This window comes from Ascaphus truei, chromosome 4 (genome assembly GCF_040206685.1).
Source record: "Ascaphus truei isolate aAscTru1 chromosome 4, aAscTru1.hap1, whole genome shotgun sequence".
Taxonomy (NCBI): domain Eukaryota; kingdom Metazoa; phylum Chordata; class Amphibia; order Anura; family Ascaphidae; genus Ascaphus; species Ascaphus truei.
In genome coordinates, this window is record NC_134486.1 from 409,255,607 (window position 1) to 409,278,437 (window position 22,831).

Sequence of the window (22,831 nt, forward strand, 5' to 3'; positions counted from 1 at the left end):
AACTCGCGATCGCCCACTTGAGTTTCTCGACGGTATTGCAGACTGCGCCAAAATGCAATATTCTGAACCCGATAAAAACCTGAGTCAACACGCGTCTAAGGCGGTACGGTTGGAAGAAATCGCGCACCATCACATGGGTATTCCGAGGTATACACCGTGCGGTGTTCGAATAACGGCCGCTGCATCTGTATGCACTGAAACGTTGGATGCTATGATGACTTGTGTCATTAAAATGACTTTCATTGCACTATTTTGATCCTCTATTTTTAGGGTATGGGTGACTCCTGTTTTTTGATGGTTAAACAGTAACCGTGTATATTTAGTAGTAGATTTTATAAACTTGCTTGTTTTCATTCACATCGGTAAAGCTTTTCCACGATCCAGTGTAAAGCTGCCGCAATCTTTCAGTGTTCCCTTCTGACATTTGTAAGTACACAGAACTAATTTACAACCGCAAATCTCAAGGAAAGATGTTTATTTGAACAAAAAATTATTATAGTGTGAACATAATTACACGTATCATCAAAATGCATTTCTATTTACTTGGAAAAATATATATGCTAAGCTATGCTTTCTGGGGTGCAAATGCCTCAAGCTCCGATGCGGGGTTTCACGCCTCGTTGTGATGGTGAATGCCATTGACTTGAATGGCAGTTAACGCTGGATGGGGTGTGTTACCCTGCATCGGAGCTTGATAAGTTCCAGGGTAAAATTAAGTGAAGTCACTAAGAACCTTCCTGACTGACTCTCTGCAATAGATTATTTGCTCTGCACACTGTTTCAGCAATGATTGTGAGGAAACACACAGTACTCCATTGCTGCCGGCATGGGGGCACCAGGTTTATTAGATTTGCATGGGTGTGTCATTGGAACATTCCAAGTAAGGCGGGAGCCGGGGAGGTCAAAACCTAAAAAGAAAAGTTGAAGAATAAAACATTAATTACCTGAAATCCAACAATCACACGGTAAACCTATACATTAACCCCTCACTATCAGAGGCGCCAACAACTCAATGAGAGTCAGTGTATGGACACAGGGTTACTACTTGACTCCAAGATTAAAAGGACATCTTCATACAGTGCTTGTTTTAACCAATTTTGTTCGGAAACATTGCTGGCAGTAAATGGATGTATCAGTTTAGGAGGTTTATACAGTATAACTACATTGTGGTAGTTGTGTTAGGTTGCAATTCTGCTATCTTCTTGACTTGAGCATTAGCTCAAAGTCCATATTAAAGCATCACTATTCAGGTGCTCGGACATTTCTCAGAGCTGGAAGATGTGACTGAACCAGCTGAGGCTCCATTATATATATATTGAACCTTTCCAAGAAAGCATCACCCGATATACATCAAGACAAAATATAACAGATGCAGAATGAACAAGACACAAATGTATAATTAAACAGTACAGTAGGTGCTGTCCATCAATCTCAAGTGTGCGTATTGGGGCCGTATATCAAGAACAAGGTATAATAAAATATACTGTAAACAAAGAATGTAACCACATATTTAAAACAAAAGAAGCCATTTACAATTATTAAAGCTACCGGTTATCCTCACTTGTGTAGGTTCCAGCTGTTTGCATTAAATGTATGGGGATGTTTGTTTCTCACATTTACATAGGTAAGATACTTGAGAACATACGGTATGTCAACAGCATATATTCCTATTCTAACATGGACCCCTGTAAGCCTATGCCTGTCACATTACACAGCTTTTCAGCACAGCGGGAGGGTGGTTACTGGTTCTGCTTATAGGAGTCCATGTAACAATGGACAAGAAGCAAAAAGTGACACACTATGAGTGCTCGTTTGCATGTCATTACCCAGAATCCCTGGTTGCAGTGGAAGCATTGTATGCTAAGAGATGATGGGGAAGGGCAGGTTTGTGGACTGTCTTAGACATGTGAATGTGCTCTTATCAGGCAGTATTTTTATTTGCTGTACACTGTATGGTGGAGCGTTTTTGCACTTTTTTGCTCAGAAGCAGGACCACGCTTCCTTCTGGGCCACAGGCGTTACTGTCTTTGTGGCCGCGTGGGGGGGGGGGGGGGAGGGTGTTGCGATCGGGCTGCGTTCGGCCACATTTTTCTTCGCAGCCACAGGGAGCGTAAGTCTTGCTACGTCTGTATTTGAAAACGTATTTGTAGCAAAGATGGAGACGGATTATGCACTTCTCATCAATTAAGATGTTTCACTCAAAGTATAGTGACTCAAAATTAATATTAGACCCCCCCCCCCACCCCTCAAAAAGCGTACTCTGTAAGATGCATTATCTCACTAACGTCCACAAGCGCTACTGGATGATCCACAGTGAGGCTTGACACCATTATTGGTTGTAACTGTGGGTTTAAGGCAGGTTCAGAGATAGCCAACGTTACTACTCGTGCTGGCGCGTTACAGAGGGACATACACAATGCACCAAAGGGAGAACGGGGAAAAACGCCATAGAATGTGTCCATTTTTCTATCTGCTGTAAAACATTAGACCCTCTGTGATCCTAGGGTTGGCCTGGTTCTCAATCAGCCGTGCACGAGAAATGGGTGGGGCTAATGCGTGATGTCACCTGCGTGAGCGCGCCAGCAGGTCCAATAGCAGTTACATCTGTACAACACTGAAACAAAGTGGGATATAGGGCCAGGGTCTGTGTGATGGAGTTACTATGAAGAGGGAACATTTGCGGACTTGAACAATATGAATATATCTTTTCACAGAGAATGGACTTTAATCACATTTCCACTTCTGTGCTTTGTGTAAGAGCTAAATGTGGAAATATTATTCCACGGGGACCTTTGTGGCGACACAGATAGTTAAATATGTCAGTTGCCATTAGTTTGTCATACTGCAGTGTTTATCTAAGAACCTACTGGCCTCAAATGAAAGAAAGAGATAGAACACAGATAATGTATCAAATCCTCCGTCATGAAATCTTTCTCCTTTAGGATAGTGGGACTATAAAGATACATCCTCATAAATTAACAAGTGAATTTTGATCCCTTCCTGCATCAGATGTCACCTTAGTGCTCATTGTAGTGAATAGGCAATGAGGTGTCTAACGGTGCTTGAAGGAGTAGCATCACTTAGTCAATTTGGCCCTACGCCCCTGTGCAGCCTGATGGACAAACACATTGCAAAGGGTTACAAATAATTCTGGTACATACATTACAAACGTTAACCCTCGCAGCATTTAATGCCGTAACGTCTTTAAGTAATTCCTATTAGTTACAATTTGGCTGCAAATTAACAAAATACTGCAGCTCTGAGAAGCGCTGAAAATAATGTGCTGTCTTGGTGATTGGGAATTCATACTGAATGACAGCTGAACAAAGGGGGGTTGTACGTGGGCAGTGGGTGCTAGATGCACAGCTCATATTTGCATTGTGTGTTTGCTCATCACAACCTGACACACTCCTATTTCCCCCAGTATAACACAAAGCAAACACATTGTCTTTTATGGAAGCATTTTAACAACATGTTTAGTTTTATATGTATTGGTATGGACAAGCCCAGCAGGAGTTGTGATACAGCGCAATCTCTGTGATAAATACATTGATCATATCAGCTTTTCATTGTACATGTACAGGTGCAGCCACGAGTATCCGAACACTTGTCTGGGAAAATCTGGGGCAATCTCCCAGTAATTCTGCAACATTTCTGTGACATTTCTGGAGACAGTCTAATGGCCCATCGGATTAACACAGCGGGGGTCCCTGGCAGTCCCATTCAAACTGGCCAGGGATCCCTGCTGTGTTAATCCGATGGGCCATTGTCTTTCTGCACAAATGTCACAGAAATGTTGCAGCATTACTGGGAGATTGCCCCAGATTTTTCAAAGCAGTGTTCGGATACTCGGTGCTGCATCTGTAGTAAGCCTGTAATCAGTGGCCAAGCTGCTCTTATTAGCTGAAGGTGCTGAGCTACATCCAATGAGGGTAGCAGATTGATACTTTCCTTCTGCTCTTATACATTCGCAGAAATAGCACCATAGCTATATCTGGTATTGAATAGGAACATGACCCAACAGAGTGGCACATTACCTGTTAAATATGCACAGCCGAAAGGTGTGAGGTAAAACGCTCCAGAACTGAATTGTTAAAAATAAGTTTATATCACGGCTTTTATGCACCGCTGTCCGTATTCTGTAGGTAGGTTTCTATCACATCTGTTTTGCTATCCCTGTGTATACTCACAGTTGCTGGGGGAGTGGGTAAGTCTCCTTATTCTTCACGGGTAGGTTAAAGTGGGGCACCTGATGCACAGTTCCAGTTTTGTCCCTGTAATGCTCCCGATGCTGTTCATAAATCTGTTACCCAAGCAGACAAGAGGTACATGACAGTGCTGTTTGCAGGGTACACTCGTTCCTTCAGTGAAGAGATACTAACCTTCTAGTAATTAGTGATGGCTTCTAGTTGATTAGCTGGAGGTGGATCATTGAGGTTAGGCTTTCAGAATATCCCTGCTTCAGCACAGGTAGTGCAGTCTTCAACTGAGTGACTGATTGAGCCACCTATGCTGAAGCAGGGATATCCTGAAAACCTGATCTGTTGGTGGCCCTTGGAGTTGCCTACCCCTGGTCTAGGAAAACATCCATGTTTAAAATAGCTAAATAGTGACCCATTTAGTGTATGTCGTTCCCTGGAACCTTATCTGCTGCTTAACAATTCAGTCAGGGGAAAGAAGCAGATTTGGGGGACATGTAGAAGACAAGCACATGCAACACAGGGGTATTTGACTTTGTTTTACCTTGTATAGTAAAACTTCCCCCCCCCCCCCCCTATAACTGTGCTGTGTCAGGTACCAGATTTACAATAACTAGGCACCAGACCCAACCTGGGATCCAACACCATCCCTCCTGGGGGATCCAACACCATCCCTCCTGGGGGATCCAACACCATCCCTCCTGGGGGATCCAACACCATCCCTCCTGGGGGATCCAACACCATCCCTCCTGGGGGATCCAACACCATCCCTCCTGGGGGACCCAACACCATCCCTCCTGGGGGATCCAACACCATCCCTCCTGGGGAATCCAACACCATCCCTCCTGGGGGATCCAACACCATCCCTCCTGGGGGATCCAACACCATCCCTCCTGGGGAATCCAACACCATCCCTCCTGGGGGATCCAACACCATGCCTCCTGGGGGATCCAACACCATCCCTCCTGGGGGATCCAACACCATCCGTCCTGGGAGATCCAACACCATCCCTCCTGGGGGATCCAACACCATCCCTCCTGGGGGATCCAACACCATCCGTCCTGGGAGATCCAACACCATCCCTCCTGGGGGATCCAACACCATCCCTCCTGGGGGATCCAACACCATCCCTCCTGGGGGATCCAACACCATCCCTCCTGGGAGATCCAACAACATCCCTCCCGAGCCTCGGCTGTACAGACTGTGCCACACATCAAAGCTCTAGGGAAACATTCTCATTTAGGCTCAGACCCACAAAAGGGGGCTCAGCTTTAGCAGGCCTTTGCTCTCCTTCCTGTGTTTCGGAGTAAAGGCGGTGTCACGGGAGACCAGGACTTTTAACACCTATTTATATTTGTACCGGGATCATGCACTAGGCAAAACAAGGTAGTAGAAACAAAATGTAGTTTATTTCAGTTAACCCGGGTACAACACGAAAAATGACACAATATACAGATAAAAGCACCCTTACAGGGGGTCTGGGGGAGAAATCTAGGTTCTGCTAGGTGCAGGGTGCCTGCTTAGGTAGGCTTACCCTGACCGGGATATCCACCCGGCTCTCCTGGTTCTCTTTTCGGCTTGAAATCCTAGCCGCGACCACTACGTCCGATTTGATGAAACTTAGCCGCAAAAGACGGGACTGAGTCTCTGTAAGGCAGACTTTCCAAGCTTCAAAACAAAGCCGGTTGCTCTGCTATTTGCAACAGAGCAACTTTGAAAAGCCCGCCCTAGCTTCATCGACACAAGTCACTGGATGGTCATGTTCTCTGCCTTGTCCGTCCCCTTACATATACTCCGCTAAGATATCCTTAACATGAAGGTAGGAGGAGCGACCAATCAGAGCATGGGAACCCTATCCCACTAGCCAATAGAAACAGGAGCTCGTCTCTTGGCTGATGTCAGAGGAGGAGGCGTGCCAAGCTGGCTCGAAAGACTGGGTGAGCGGGAAATATGAATTAGCCAATGGGAGATGCGCTTACGAGCTGTATCTCCCCCGGCTAACTCATTGCCACCCACTGGGCAGGCTCCGCCAAGTCTAGGAGACTCAAAAGGTGTCCCCCCAGGATGCCCTTTGTTCTCTGAACCTGGAAAATCACCCTTCCTCGCCTACCAAATGGTTTTCTCACCTCTGAACATCCTCTCCATTTTGAACTACGGACCCTATGCAGACATGCTGGCACCTTAAGCAGATGCCCAGGCTGACTGCATAGAGACTGATAAGAAATGTATAAAACACAATAAAACATATTTTAATACACAGGGGACCTTGGGGAGACTCATAGCTGTAATGGAAATAAGACTGTGATATCTGGGCTCGAAAACCAGGAGTGTGGGGGACACTGGACAGCCCTGGTGTAATTCACCCCACACACCGGCAAATCATGCCTGTTCGCCGGGGAGAATAAGGGGACTACCGGTAGCTCTAGGCCCAGAACTCCTGAAAACAAAATAATTGTACAGCTGAACCCTGTTATAACGCAGTGCTCGAGGTCCACATAATGAGACTGCATTATAACCGGGATCACGTTATAACCGAGATCGTGAAATGGCCACCACGATCAGCGTCCCTTCTCTGACCAATGACAGCCCAACAGTGAATACATTTTATATAATACACATGCAGTAATTTAACCCATGACCCTTCATATGCTAGTAGCAATTATCTAGCTGCTACACTACAGGGTTGGTGTGATAAATCTGACTCTATAAACACACTTAACATCTAAGTGTGTTTATAGTCATCATACCAACCCTGTAGTGTAGCAGCTAGAGAATTGCTATTAGCATATGAAGGGCCATGGTTCAATTCCTGCATGGTATGGTATAATTTATAAATTATTATTTTATATAACAATTTATAAGTTATAAAATAAATAAAATAATAATTTATAAATTAAAATTATTATAAAAATAAAATAAAGCATTGAATGTTATAAAAAAAACCATTGGAGATGTTTATAAATCGGGAGCCACTTTCAGACTGCGTTATAAGCTGATCCGCATTGTAGCGGGGTTGAGCTGTATTTCTGCCCGAATATCCCACCTAAAACTTACACCGAGAAAGTTTCATGAGTCTGGGGTAAAGGGGAAATGGAAAGTGGAAAAGCAGAGGTCACCAACTTTTACATGCAATGATACCTGGCCCCTGGCTAATGGTGTAGGTAGCTGCCAGGGACTCACGGGGCCCAAGGGTAATTAGATGGGCGTAACCTTTATTGTATAGCCTGGTTACCCTTGCCCGTCACAGGCGTGCTAATGCTTCACACCCTTTTGTGGATCTGGGCCTTAGAGAGATAGGAAACTAAAAAGAGACACATCCTCATTTGCATGTTATTACCCAAAATTCCTATTTGCAGTTTAACTACTCTATGACATGTGACAGTGAGGTAATGAAGCGGGGTTGGGGACCTGTGGAAGACATACAGATTCACTATACACAATACAGCTTTAATACAGTATATGACTATTTGCTTTTCCAGGCATGTCATCTCTCACTGATGTTCTGTGAGTGTCACAGAGATAACATCAGTATCTCATAGACTTCAATGTAATATCATTGATTAAAAAGTTATTACCACTGAAATGCCATATTTTGCTCCCCACACCATGACATGGCTTCATTTTACAGCCCACCTGCTTATGTTAGCGACATATACTGATCTTTTGAAAAAGGACAAAATATTAAAGGGGCAACGTTTTCATAAACAATGTGTTCAGAATGATACTACAATATATGATTACATATGGGGGAGAATGACAGAGAGAAGAAGGGGGAGAGAATGACAGAGAGAAGAGGGGGGAGAGAATGACAGAGAGAGGGGAGGAGAATGACAGAGAGAAGGGGGGAGAATGACAGAGAGAAGAAGGGGGAGAGAATGACAGAGAGAAGAGGGGGGAGAGAATGACAGAGAGAGGGGAGGAGAATGACAGAGGGAAGGGGGGAGAATGACAGAGAGAAGGGGGAGCAAAGGGGGAGGGAGAGAAGGTGAGTGTCAGGGAGCGAGGGGTGAAAGAAAATGATGGAGAGAGGGGGAGAGAGAATGACAGGGAGAGTGGGGGGGGGGGGGAGTGTGTATGAATGTTATAAAAATATATATTAGGTACAATATAACATTTACATTTTTCAGTTAAATAGAAAAAAAAATCTGAAAGGGAATTGTGTGTGTGGAGGGGAGCGTGCAAGCTGAAAGTCCTCCCAGACCGCCAAATACCCTGCACCGGCCCTCATATACCTATATGTATAGAACTATGTACATTTTAAAATGCACACATATAATGTATCAGAAAAATCATACCCTACAACAGGGATTCCTTTTTAAAGGGACATAGAGTTAAGTGTAAAACCATTGTGAAAATAACGCACGGTTCTTACACTGTTTCACGCCTCTGCACTAAGTGGTAAAGGTTATGGCAGAGGTGCGACAATAAAGAACATCCCTGACCTTTTTAAAGTGCTTCAGCTCGTCGGTTCGGTTGAAATCCACGTTATATCTGGACCAGTTTGGACTATGCAGCCACCGGTCCCAGCCCCGAGACCTGCTGCTTAACACCAATGCTGGGTCACTGGAGTAGCTTGTGGGAAACTGACCGCCCTTACAGTAAGGGCTCTGGCTGGAATTCAGAACCGCGGAGCGGAAATCCTGGAAACAGCGCGCTGTGGTGTTCCCGTACGTATCACCGTGGGTAAATGATGCGGTTGGCACATGTCCGCGATACCTGCACAACAGAAGATGATCATGGCTTACATCAAACCTAGATTTCAGATGGGGCTGCCAGTATAGCAATTATAAAATCCGGATGACAACAAGCATACTACCTTTTTGTTTTTGGTTCCGATGGCACAAAAGGATAATTATGTGCCACATCTCACCCAGAGCTGGCATCAGGTCAGGAACTGGAGGATAGCACCTTTTTGGCGTTTGCCATAACTTAAAAGTTACAGTACCTTTCTGGCATGGTAAGTCTTACGACAGGTTAAGTACTGAATACTTTTAAGATTGATGTATTTTAGCAAAAAAAAAAATACATGAATACAGCCTGTAGAACAAGGTGATCACTCTATGGTTTTAGAGACTCTCTTTGTAATATGTTGTATTGGAGACTTTCAGGATTCAAACATACTGTACAGGCAATATTATTCATCAATAAGCAAAGCAACGAAAGGGTTAAATGTCTCAAAATGAACAGCCTCCCTCATAAGGCGCAGTCTATGGGTGACACTGCAGTGAATGTGAACCTGAGTAAGTGTTCTAGAGAAATAAAGCAAGTTTAATTACTACAATGGTAACGTTTATTTAATATTCCGTGTAATCAGTTTTTTAAATTAACAAAACTTGTTTTCAGCGAACGGAAAGACCCGAGTTGAGACAGTTTGGTTTCCCCGCATTCAGAACAGAAAGAAGTTATCGTCTTGGGATTACATTGTAATTAGTTCTCAATTGATTTTTAAACCTCCTTTTGCTGAGCTAATTTAGTCAGCGTGGAAGACACATCTCGGGAATATTTCTGATCATGAATACAAACAATGCACAATTCTCAGAACCTCCTCAGTGCGCTTTTTCAGAAATATTACTGAGATGCTAATGAGCTTTACGGTCCGTATACTATCAGTTAAAGCTGCAGACCAAGTAATATCCTACATGATTTTTTTTTTAAATAAATCAGCTCTAACTGTATGAGAAAATACTTGTAACCTTTTTTTTGTACCACTGGGAATGACATTTTTAATGTATTATAATGTAACAAGCATTTTTTTTCTATATCAATTATTTACAAAGTCACATACCCTTCCTCTTCTGAAACAGGCTCTGGCACACCCCTTTTTGAGCCCAGCCCTCTCTCTAGCAGTGCATCAATTGTATCTAGTGACTGCCTGGTTACATGATCTTCCCCACAGAACTTTGCATCGTGGGTCCTCTTCTGCGGCACTGACAGCAAGTTAGTGAACCCCCGAGCTGAATATTCGCCGATCAATCACAGGAGACCGGATTGATCGGCAACTTAGTTCATTACTTATCATTGTGTGGATTGTATTGATGCGCATTTATGTAACTGTATTTGTAAACATGTATGTGTCATCATAACTCTGTGCCCAGGACATACTTGAAAACGAGAGGTAACTCTCAATGTATTACTTCCTGGTAAAATATTTTATAAATAAATAAATAAAGACTGTATTAAAGGGAGAAAAAAAGTTGCAAGATACTTTGCTTCCATTGTTCTCCTTCTGCACCCCTTTCTGATCTGGAACATGTCAACAGGAGGAGTAATCTGATCGTCATTATAAAGGGTTGAATCAGATCCTATGTCCTTGCACTAAAACACGCGTGTCCTGTGTCTCCTTCAAACGTCCATATGAATGGACAGTCTGACTAAAGTGTAACATGTTTAAAACAATTTACTAGACCAGTTATTCCCAACTCCCATCCTCAAGACCCCCAACAGGTCAGGTTTAAAAGATATCCCTGGTTCAGCACAGGCGCCTTAAACTAGGGGTGCTCAGCTCCCGTCCTCAAGACCCGCAACAGGTCAGGTTTGAAGCATATCCCAGCTTCAGCACCACTGCCCGTATCAGTGGCTCAGTCGCTTGGTTATCATTGGAAGTAACCAACTAGCCTGTTTTTCAATGCAACATACAGTATACCTGAGTATGAAGCACGGTGTCTTAGTGATAATTAGAATTACATTTCAGTAAATTAAGTGTAAACTTGTTTAAACCGATCGTCACAGTCTTCTACAGAAGATAATGTTGCTGTAGGAGCCAGGGTGACAAATCGGGTTTAAACACATTTCTAGGTCTGTATTCTTTGAAACATAAGCTGTTATTGCACAGACAGTGCTGTACGTCCCATTTACACAGCAGGTACATAAAACCAGGCCACTGCCCCATCCTTAAGCAGAAGATTAATGTCAGACTATGTCCAATGAAAGCCACCCATTCTGGCATGTGTGATGCATCTACAGTATATGTCATTTTAATAAGTACAGGTAAACCCCGTTATAACGCGGTCCTCGGGTCCACCCCGAGACCACCGCATTACTAACGGGGTCGCGGGGGAAAAAAATGGCCGCCGCTTTAGCGCATATTCATCCCGCGGGACAGGAGATGGGAGCGGGGATGTCCCTCTGGTCCCCGCTTCCCCCTGTCACCGCAGGACAGGCCGCGGGACAGGAGATGGGAGCGGGGATGTCCCTCTGGTCCCCACTTCCCCCTGTCACCGCGGGACAGGCCGCGGGACAGGAGATGGGAGCGGGGATGTCCCTCCGGTCTCCGCTTCCCCCTGTCACCGCGTGACAGGCCGCGGGATGGGAGGGGGGATGCCCCTCCGGTCCCCGCTTCAGGAGGAGCAGAGGGAACTGGCAGGCAACATCCACACCTCACGAGCCGCACGGCGCATGCGCACGCGCACGGCGAACGTGAGGGGTGCCTGCATAAGTTTCCTAAAGTGATCGCTGTCGGGATGTGCTGCTTTGGAGACAGGTAAGCACAGTCTCCGGAAGACCGCTAACCCCCCCCCCCCCGCCGCAGAACAGGGCCCTCGCGCAGCAGTACAGGGCCCGCCGTAGCGTAGGGTCGTCCTGCCACTCAGCCGCAGCGCAGGGCCCCGCCCCCCCCCCCACAGCATAATGACGTCCCACCCCCCGCCCCGGGCCGTAACACCAACCTAGAGGGGAGGGGGACACACCGGACGCTCGGACACCCTTTCCCCTTGCTGTGAGGGGGTTAATGTTGAAGAGGCACCACAGAGGTTGGGTTACCTTGCTGTGTGTGTGTGTGTGAGCAGTGTGTGTCAGTGTGAGCAGTGTGTGTGCAGTGTGTGTCAGTGTGAGCAGTGTGCAGTGTGTGTCAGTGTGAGAAATGAGCAGTGTGTCAGTGTGTGCAGTGTGAGCAATGAGCAGTGTCTGTGCAGTGTGTGTCAGTGTGAGCAGTGTGTGTCAGTGTGAGCAGTGTGCGTGCAGTGTGCAGTGTGCAGTGTGTGTCAGTGTGAGCAGTGTGTGTGCAGTGTGTGTGCAGTGTGTGCAGTGTGTGCAGTGTGAGCAATGAGCAGTGTGTGTGCAGTGAGTGTGTGCAGTGTGCAAAAAAAAAAAAAATTTTAAAAAATTTTTAAATTTTTTTTTTTTTTTTTTTTAAACGTGAGCCACGGGAAAACCGCGTTATAACCGAATCGCGGTATAGCGAGGCGCGTTATAATGGGGTTTACCTGTATTTGGGAATCACGGGACATTTTAGGAGACTTTATGCCAGATTAGAAGTTGTAGTAGAATCAGGCTGCTCACAGTTCATCATAAAAGGACACAAGTAGCATCGAACATGATAAAAACCTCAGACGTCTCCTATATTTGCAAGTAATACATTACACTAATTATTTATGTATAATATTTGAAGCACCATCACAAATAACTGTGCTGTCAGAATACCCTCCATGTGCAAAGAGTCCCCGTCCTATATCTGTATCGGCTTGTATTAATTTCCTTTGTATTGTGGAAGGATTTCTTATCACTTTGTTATAGCCACAATAACCTTGGGTTTGGCTAGCCCTGGTTACCGACAGAAAAGCTGAATTTAAATGAAGTTGTATTGTAGCCAGGGTTGCCACCTTCTACCGGAGAAATATGTAAAAAAAAATCTCTTTCCCGGTGCGGCTAGTTGCGGCGGTGTCTCCCGGCATTTTCCTGCAACTCCCCCTCCAACTCCTATGAACATGGCAACGTGATCCCGCGCAGGGTCATGATGTCACGTAGCGTCCCGTTGTCGTGGCAACGCAGCGTCATTTGACAGCCATGTTTACTGGAGTTGAAGGGGGAGATGCAGGAGAATGCCGGAGCCGCCGCCGCACCCCGCCGCCACCCGGAGATTGACAGGCTACACCCTGAGCCCGGAGGTAAGTGCCCAAAACCTGGAGTGTCCGGGTCACACCCTGGAGAGGGGGCATGTTAAAATATCATAGCTACAAAATGTAGCAGGTGTGGGAAGGACACATCATAACAACATCCATCTCGCCTCTCCCACACCTGCCGACTCGCACTCATTTTCCGTGACTCCCAATGATTTGGAGTCATTATCAATACATTTGTTTTACATCAGCAATCTTGTAGACTTTAATAGAGTCTCACCTAATAAAAATAAGTATTACACAATGTTTGGGCCGCAACTCCCAAATCTCACTGATTCCAGTCCTCATTTGTTAAGATCTCTGCTCTCCATTAATTTAAACCTTGTACTGTGTTTCCCATGAGACATATTAGGAATACAAGATTACATCGTCCTATTATTGTACTGTATTGTATGTATTGTATGTCTTTATTTATGTAGCGCCATTAATGTACATAGCGCTTCACAGTAGTAATACACGTGGTAATGAAATAAATAACAGATAATATAAATAACAGATCATGGGAATAAGTGCTTTAGACATAAAAGTAACATTAAGGAAGAGGAGTCCCTACCCCGAGGAGCTTACAGTCTAATTGGTAGGTAGGGAGAACGTACAGAGACAGTAGGAGGGAGTTCTGGTAAGTGCGTCTGCAGGGGGCCAAGCTTTATGTATCATGTGTTCAGAATATCCACAGTGCTATTCATATGCTTCTTTAAGCAAGTGTGTCTTAAGGTGGGTCTTAAAGGTGGATAGAGAGGGTGCTTGTCGGGTACTGAGGGGAAGGGCATTCCAGAGGTGTGGGGCAGTCAGTGGAAAAAATTTAAGGCGGGAGAGGGCTTTAGATACAAAGAGGGTAGAAAGAAGACATCCTTGAGAAGAGCGCAAGAGTCTGGATGGTGCATAACGAGAAATTAGGGCTGAGATGTAAGGAGGGGCAGAAGAGTGTAAAGCTTTAAAAGTGAGGAAAAGAATGGAGTGTGAGATGCGGGATTTGATCGGAAGCCAGGAGAGGGATTTCATGAGGGGAGATGCTGAGACAGATCTAGGAAAGAGTAGAGTGATTCTGGCAGCAGCGTTTAGGATAGATTGTAGGGGAGACAGGTGAGAGGCAGGAAGGTAAGTAAGTAATCAAGTAATCAAGATGGGAGAGAATGAGGGCCTGAGTCAGAGTTTTAGCAGTCGAGCAACAGAGGAAAGGGCGTATCTTTGTTATATTGCGGAGGAAAAAGCGACAGGTTTTAGATACGTTTTGAATGTGAGGGGCGAATGTGAGAGAGGAGTCGAGTGTGACCCCTAGGCAGCGTGCTTGGGCTACTGGGTGAATGATCGTAGTTCCAACAGTAATGTGGAAAGAGGTAGTAGGGTCAGGTTTGTGTTAGGATGTGCTCACCACAAACGAGACGGGACCACGGTGCTGAGGTGGGAAGGTTGGAACGCCACCCACAGCCACGAGGACACGTCTTGAAAGTAGATTGGTCGGGGATTCCGTATCGGGGCAGGAGAGGTACGGTTGGTAGAGAGTGCCGTTTGCCAAATCCAGGGTTAGAGAGAGGGACGTTGTCGTTTACCGTAAGCCAGGATCGGGATGCCAGAGGTGCGGAGAGTCGTGTAGCCGTGTGCCGAGTTCGGGATGCCAGAGGTACAGGAAGACGTAGCGGAAGCCGGTTTGGTTCACGAGGAGGTCTGCAAAATAGAACTAGGGAGGCAGAGAATGGTAAGGACAACTGGAACTATGCTCAGCCAAAGAACCAGTGATTTTGGCAGGTATATAAAGGAGAGAGGGTCCAATAGCATTGCAGCCATAAAGGGGTGTGTAGAAGGAGCCAGCTGCAGCAGGGATAGGTCCCTCATGAGTCCCAGGAGATGAGGCATAAAGGGCAGCAATCTGACTGCATTCAATTGCAGCAACAGTTTGGTTGACTGTACCTTTAAGAGGCGGTTGCGCCTCCGTGTGGCCGCGCCTCCGTGTAGCAGCGCCCCCGCGGCTGCGTGCGCGGCCCCACGCCCTGATCCGAGGGCAGAAGAGGAAGAAGGACGTGCGCGCGCGCGCGCTCTACACAGGAACTCACGCGCTTGTCTCCGGCGTCCATGCGAGCCACGAGGATGTCAGATGGGGCAGCAGGTAAGTGGGAGACACGCCGTGAACGGCGTGGCTCCATAATCCTTACAGTTTGGGAGGAAGTATGAGGAGCTCTGTTTTAGCCATTTGAGTTTAAGGTGGCGGAGGGCCATCCAGGATGATATAGCAGAGAGACATTCAGAAACTTTGGTTTGTACAGCAGGTGTAAGGTCGGATGTTGAAAAGTACATTTGTGTGTCATCAGCATAGAGGTGATATTTAAACCCAAAATATATTATTAGGTCACCTAGATAGAGTGTGTACAGAGAAAAGAGAAGAGGTCCCAGGACAGAGTTCTGGGGTACCCCCACAGAGAGATCAATAGAGGAAGAGGAGGTGTTAGCAGAAGAGACACTGAAAGTACGATGGGATAGCTAGGATGAGATCCAGGATAGAGCTTTGTTCCGAATACCAAGAGTATGGAGAATGTGAAGGAGAAGACGGTGGTCCACGATGTCAAATGCTGCAGAGAGGTCGAGTAATATGAGCAGAGTGTAATGACCTCTGTCTTTGGCAGCATGGAGGTCGTCAGTTATTTTAGTGAGGGCTGATTCTGTGGAGTGAGCAGTGCGGAAGCCAGATTGTAGAGGGTCTAGTAAAGAATAGGTGTTGAGAAAATGGAGGAAGCGAGAGAATACAAGACGTTCAAGGAGTTTAGAGGCAAAAGGCAGGAGGGAGACAGGTCGATAGTTAGAAAACAGAAAGGGTCAAGCTTGCTGTTTTTGAGTAATGGTATAACTGTTGCATGTTTGAAGGAGGATGGAAAGGTTCCAGAGTAGAGGGAGGAGTTAAAAATGTGTGTGAGCGTAGGGATTATAGTTGGAGCAAGAGGTTTTAGGAGATGGGAGGGAATTGGGTCAAGAGAGCAAGTGGTAGAGGGAGAAGAGGCGATCAACAGTGACACATCCTCCTCTGAGACAGTGGAAAAAGAGTCAAGGAAGGCAGGAGGAGAGTTAGGAAGAGGTGTAGGATGGGAGGAAGAAACAGAGGGGAGGTTCTGACGTATGGATTCCAAATTTTCCTTAAAATAGTCAGCAAAGTCCTGAGCAGAGATGGAGGAAGGAGAGGCAGCTGAGGGTAGTTTGCTTAGAGTATCAAAGACAGAGAACAGTCGGCGTGGGTTAGACTTGTGCATGTTGATTAGTGAAGAAAAGTAGGCTTGTTTAGCTTGCGAGAGGGCAGAGTTGAAACAGGATAGCATAAATTTGTAGTGAAGGAAGTCTGCGAGAGTATGTGATTTCCTCCAGAGGCGTTCAGAGGAACGAGTGGAGGAACGCAGCATGCGCGTGTGGGAATTTAGCCAGGGTCTAGGGCTAGAAGGGCGAGGGCGGCAGAGAGAAAGTGGGGAATGTAGATCAAGAGAGGAGGACAAGGCAGAGTTGTAGTTCATGACCAGGTTGTCAGGGTCCGTAGCAGAGCTGAGAGAGGAGAGGGAGGAGTGTAAAGTGGACTCAAAGTCAGGTAAGTGAATAGAGCGCAGGTTTCTGCAGAACCGGGGGGTAGATGGAGGTGGAGAAGGGGAGAAGCGAGATAGAGAGAATGAGATGAGGTGATGGTCAGAGAGAGGAAAAGGGGAAATGGAGAAATCGGAGAGAGAGACGTTTTTAGTGAAAACCAGGTCTAAGTAGTGGCCATCCTTGTGGGTGCTGGCTGCAGTCCACTGTTGAAGGCCAAAAGAAGAGGTTAGAGAGAGAAAGCGGGAAGCCCAAGGGAGAGAGGGGTCATCAATGTGGCAATTGAAGTCCCCAAGGAGAAGAACAGGGGAGTCTGAGGAGAGAAAGAAAGAGAGCCAGGATTCAAAGTGAGAGAGAAAGGCAGAAGGGGGATGAGTAGAGGTAGGTGGGCGATAGATGATCGCCACATGGAGAGGAGAGAAGATCTGGACAGTGTGAGCCTCAATGGAGGGAAAAGCAAGAGATGGAGGAATAGGAAGGGTTCGGTAACGGCAGAGAGAGGAGAGCATTAAACAAATAAACATGAAACTGGCTGTAAATAAAGAAATAGCAGTTCTCAGAATCAATGAGAACCTTCCTATACTTCACTCCCTGGTGAATTATTTTGTATTGCAAGAAATCTGTGGTTCACTTACAGGTGAATAATGTTGCATACATAAAAGTTAATTAAACATAGTTTGACCTAATTAGAAAATGTGCAGAGGATTTGAGATTAACACCTTAATCAGCAGAGAGGGAAGTAACACCCCAAATGGCAGCACACGTTTAAACACCAGTGAGTACGTTATCTTTGCTGTAGTTTGTATGGTGGAGGGATTTTTTCATGTTTTCCCCACCATAACCTACAGTAATTGTGGGTGTTGTGTGTAACCACACCCAGGTTCCCACGGCAGAATCAGTGGCCAAGCTCAGACTTACAGTATAAGTCCAAACATTGTCTTTGAGTAGATCTACTGATTCTGTGGGGCATATTTACTAAGCTGTCTTCTGCCAGAAGGTACCTTCGAGTCAATGGTCTGTAAAGTGTCTTCCAGCACCAGAAGGTGTTATAGGGCATATGTCTGCCTAGAAAATATGGGCATTTAACTTCCATGACCCAAGCTGTGTTGTGTAAGCTGTAGCAGGCAAAAGCTCTAGGAAATCGATGTAATAGTGAATTAGAAGCTAAAGGTGACACACCCGGGTGCTCATTTGTATTTCACTGCCCAGAATTCTTGTCTACAGCTTAACCACTGTATGATATGTGACAATGGGGTGAAGGAAGAACGTTTATTGGCCTGTTTGAGACATGCAAACAGTCACGGGTATTTTATCTTTGCTGAACAATCGTCAACATATTAATTAACTCTCCCATATGTAAAATGAAGGACAAAGTGGTGCAAAAGCTCACCCCCAGATTGCAATGTTTCTGAAGCTTGTCTAATATTATATATTGTATGAAGAACTATACTTTGGTTAATTAAAAGCTGAGGTAAGTGGTAGCAAATCGCAATATAGTCGTAGTCAAGTAACCTCTCCAAGAGTCAGTACAAGAGGTACAAATATGATTTTAAATCAATGTTTAATGCACAGTTAATATTAGTAATACATGAATTTCCATTCAGTTCAAGTGATTCATTGTTAATGGTGTGTTACAATTTCTCACAATACTGTAGGGGCCGAAGTCTCCTCAATACTTGATGAGCAACTGGCAATGTAAGTAGGACAAGGGGTAATGTCCTGGAATAGTAACAGTGGGTTGCTGGGAGGAAAGCAGGTGGCATTAATGTTCTGCTTTCGCCAAATGTGTGATCGGTACCGTGCTGCACAATAAGAAGTGCGTCCCCTGTGTTTAGCACCATACAGTAGTTGTGTTGCTGTTTGTGTACCTGCACAACGCACACACCGTCTCTGTTCAGCGTGACTTTTATCTCCCGTAGATCTTTTTTTCCTGTGCACATTACAATCCCAGCACTGATTAGTACAAAGTGCCAGCGAGGTGCTGAACGGACAGAAACTCCCTCTGGGTTACACACGTTCAGTGATACTGCTAAAGCTAAGTCTGGCACTGTGTGCAGGAATAAGAACTCCATTTAAGGAAAGGGTGCCACATATGAAATGCAGGACTATTCTTCCCCAACATCTTACTTTCCCAGCATATGCCTAATTTGCGGTTAATCAAAAGCACATTCAGTTTGAAAATGTATTCAATGTGTTTGATTGCCTTCTGTTATCACATTTTCTTAAGAAATACAGTACCTTAAACAGTGACAGAAGCTTGCATGACTTAACCTCTTCAGTACGATAGGGGACATAATGGGTTAAAACAGGGGTTCTCAACTCCAGTCCTCAAGACCCCCCAATAGGTCAGGTTTTCATGATTTCCCTGCTTCAGCACAGGTGGCTCCATCTGTGACTAAGCCTCTGGTTGAGCCACTTTGTGCTGAAGCTGGGTTATCCTTATCACCTAACCTGTTTGGGGTAGGTCTTGCGGTATCATTTATACATTATACATTTGCTATGTATTCATGAGGAAAAGACTTGCTTTTTTTTGCTACTGTATGTGTTTGTCTCGTCGCATTGTTTTTTTGATTGGAGCGATATTATTATTTTCAATAATGGAATTTCTATCAGACTGAGAAAACCAGAAGTGGCTGAGCCGCTTGTGCCTTCGGCTAGGTATAGCAATCCAAACAGTTAAACTCCAATTTAAATACAACGGCTCGGTAAGTGAGCCTGTAAGATTATCTTGCTCCAGCTGAGCCGTGTATTATGTAACTGTCCTGATGAAAAATTCATCCAGACAGAAAATAGTTTTTTTTTTCCGTTCCAGAGCAGAGAATATCCCCAGCAGCACCGCCTGGGAATGTGATAGGACAGTGCTGAGTCCTCACCCAAGCAACATCGCCTAAGTGACGGTCTGGTACACTCTGTCTCATGGGCCATGGAAAAGAAACCAGTCATCAAGCAAAGGAAACCCCACTGCAAAATGCAGAGCTGTTACCTTTCAATCTGTTGTTAAATTAACAGTAACATATGTATCTTACTTGCTACACTTTAGCAAGGGTATATAGAAAAAGTGTTTTTTCTATTATTGTGGCCAGTGTAAGGGACATGTATGTTGACATTTTAATATATGTGTAACCCCCCTAGTGGGATTACTATTGTCTACTTAGGGGGTTAATAGGGAGTTGGTAGGTTTATGTTGAGGAAAGGCCCTAGTGAGCTGTGGCTTATTCTGTGTAGCTTATTTCATGTAGCTAATGTAATGTAGGCAAAGTAACTCCTGTCAGGTGACCGGCCACTCCTTAACTCAACAACCTGCTAAAATAGTCACATGACTATGTATGAATCCCAATAGGTTAAGGATGTCTGTATGACTGTGAAGGGGTTAACCAGGCTCACTAATAAAGGTTAAGCCCACTTGGTTACACCTGATCTGTGTGTTGAGGTCCTAGAGTGTCAGCTCTTGGACCTAGATGTCAGACATTCCTTACTGTGACTGTGCAAATTATGCGACATTACATTTTTTTCTGTGTTTTTGCCTTTCCTGGGGTGGGAGATTTCTAGACTGTACGTTTCAGGGTGGGTTTGCCGGAGAAAGTCTTTACAGAATGTGTCTATGTATCGGGGTTCCAGAGTTAGGGGATACCCCAGGAATTGGATCCGGGAATCGAGTGAGATTCTCGGCTGCAGCCAATCACATTGCTCCGGGCAAACTGTGACCCTGAAAAAGTTCTTGCGACTCATCGCCAGGATCCCTGCTGCAGCATCATCCAGACATGGTAAACAGGCATGAAGGGGTTAATGTATACCTGCAACCATACAGGGGGTCCCTAGTATAAAGGGAGGTCCCTAGTATAAGGAGGGATGCCCAGGTACATGCCCAGATACCCTGAACCTAGTATAGGGGTTCAGGGGATGCTCCAGCTATGTGATAAAGCTGAAAGTGATTGCTTGTGTGTAAAAAGTTTAAAAGTTATTTCTAGAGTGTGCCAAGAATGAGACTAGTGAGTGTAGGCAGTATATCCCCTCACTCCATCCCTGACACCAGACTAGGGACTTACTGTACATATTTTTATCACACAAGATACAGTCTTTATCTAGGGATTTCCAAGTCATGGATTCCGAGGGACCAGGTGGCTACCAAGCTTGGTGCCTATGGGTCTGTGCGGAGTCAGGACTTGAAAGCCTCAGGAATGTCAAGGTGTTAGAGCAGGAGGGGTGCTGCAGTTCTGCTTGAGTACCCGCATCCTGGGCTAACACAGGGCTATCCGGCCACCATTTGCCAGAGCCCAGACTCTGTGGAGCATGACAGCGGGTGGGCTCAGTATGCAAAGAGGCAGAGGTGCCAGGTTGGCGCATGCCCCTTTGCAGAATGAAAAAGCTGCCACCCGGCTTTACAGTACCGGAAAATCGGTGATTGGCTGGCAGGAGAATTCCCATGCTCTGATAGGCTGTAGAGGTTTGTGAATGGGACACTGAAACCCATAAGAAAGCTTACAGACAATCAGGAGTGCAAATTCCAAGCGCCAAAGCAACAGCGGCAAATTCAAACATGCTCTGTGCTGACTAGACGCGAGCCGGCTGCAAAGATTTTCAACTCAGAAAATTTTCTAAGTCCCGATTTTGAGAATGTAGTACCTCCCGGTCATTGGAAAGGGCTCCTACAGAGGTAATTTTTGTGGATTTCTTTTAAAGGACACGTTTATTCGTTAGCCCGTTCCCAGTAAGTGTGTTAACTGTGCAAATTGTGTTACATTGTGTGTATGTCTTTTCCTGAAATAAATTACAATTTATTTTATCTCCTTGCTTTGCTCAATCAATGATCCCGATACAAAATGGTGTTGATAAACCTGGTCTCCCGTGACAGAGTGCAAGTGCGTAGAGAGCGTGTTTGTAGGTTAAAGGGACGGGTGTGCCAGAGCTGACGAGGAGAGGATAGAGTTGCAGGAGTTGACAAGTTTGTTTCAGAGGAAGGAGAGAGAGAAGAGAGGTTAGCATTTGGGGTAGATGTCAGAGCAGAGAGGACAATAGAATGGAGGTCTCGAGAGTAGCAAGTAAGGCATGTAGGAGGGTGAAGGGAATGAGTGGTGGGGAATGATAGGAAGTGATGGTCAGAGAGCAGAAGGGGGGAGACATCAGATAGGAAACAGTTTTTAGTAACGACCAGGTCAAAGTAATGACCATCTTTGTGGGTGCATGACTTGGTCCATTGATGGTGGAAGCCAAAGCAGGATATTAAATAGAGCAGGCAAGATGCCCAGGAGACTGAGGGATCATCAGTATGAGAGTTGAAGTCCCCCATTAAAAGGATAGGAGAGTCAGGAGAGAAAGAAGGAAATCCACAATTCTAAAGTCAGAGAGAAAGGCGGAGGTAGAGGCTGTAGAGGTCGGCGGTCTGTAGATGACTGTCACGTGCAGCGAAAGAGGGTAGAAAAGCTGGACAGTGTGAACCTCAAAAGAAGAGAAAGAAACAGATGGAGACTGCCGCATGAGAGAAGGAGACCTAGCCTTCCACCTCGGCCATTACGTCATGGAGTATGAAAGAAAGAGAGACTACCATAGGAGACAGCAGCCTCCACAGCAGAGTCATGTTGTGAGAGCCAGATTTCTGTTTGAGCTAAGAGGTGAAGAGAGTGAGAGCAGAAGAGGTAATGTACAACCAAAGTCTAATTTGTCAGAGAGCAGACGTTCCAGAGAGCACAGGAGAAGGGAAGAGAGAAGGAAGGGAGTCATGGGATAGGTATTAAGTTAGATGGGTCAACACCCTTAGCAGGAAAGGAAGAGGAGGTGAGATTAAGAGCTGGTGTTTATCTGGGCCAGGATTAGGAGAGTTATCCCCAGCAGCAAGGAGGAGGAGTAGAGAAAGAGGAAAGGACGTGAGAAGAGGATTTGTGGGAATTATTGAGGTGAGCAGAAGTACCTGGGATAGAGTTTTGTAAATAGTGGTGCAGTGTGTGGGCACTGGCAAAGGTGGAGGAGAGGAGAGACAAGGAAATGTGAATAGAAGGAGAGTGTGGAAGTTGGAAAGCATTGAAAAGTTTACGAAAGAGTGAGGAAACGGCAAACAGAAAGAGCAATAGGGAGGGTGTAATGGGATGGAGGCAGAGAGGTAGGTGGGGAGAGTTCCCAGGTATTGGAGGGTATGAGGATGAATTGAGATAGCAAATGAATAAATCAGACCTGAGAGGACAATATAGC

At 45.6% G+C, this 22,831-nt stretch overlaps 1 protein-coding gene across 2 annotated transcripts in view; it reads right to left on the reverse strand.

The window, feature by feature from the left end:
• Positions 1 to 460: 460 nt before the first annotated feature.
• Positions 461 to 22,831, reverse strand: part of CIMIP2C (ciliary microtubule inner protein 2C) — a 41,645-nt gene continuing 19,274 nt past the window's right edge. Inside the window, exons 2-4 of one of the 2 annotated variants that reach the window (XM_075598735.1) lie at positions 8,642 to 8,915; positions 4,191 to 4,303; positions 461 to 908 (exon numbers count right to left, since the gene is read on the reverse strand). In XM_075598735.1, coding sequence (XP_075454850.1) covers positions 902 to 908; positions 4,191 to 4,303; positions 8,642 to 8,915 — 394 coding nt within the window. In that variant the 3' untranslated portion in view covers positions 461 to 901. The remainder of the gene's footprint in view (positions 909 to 4,190; positions 4,304 to 8,641; positions 8,916 to 22,831) is intronic. The other variant, XM_075598736.1, reaches the window with a different exon arrangement.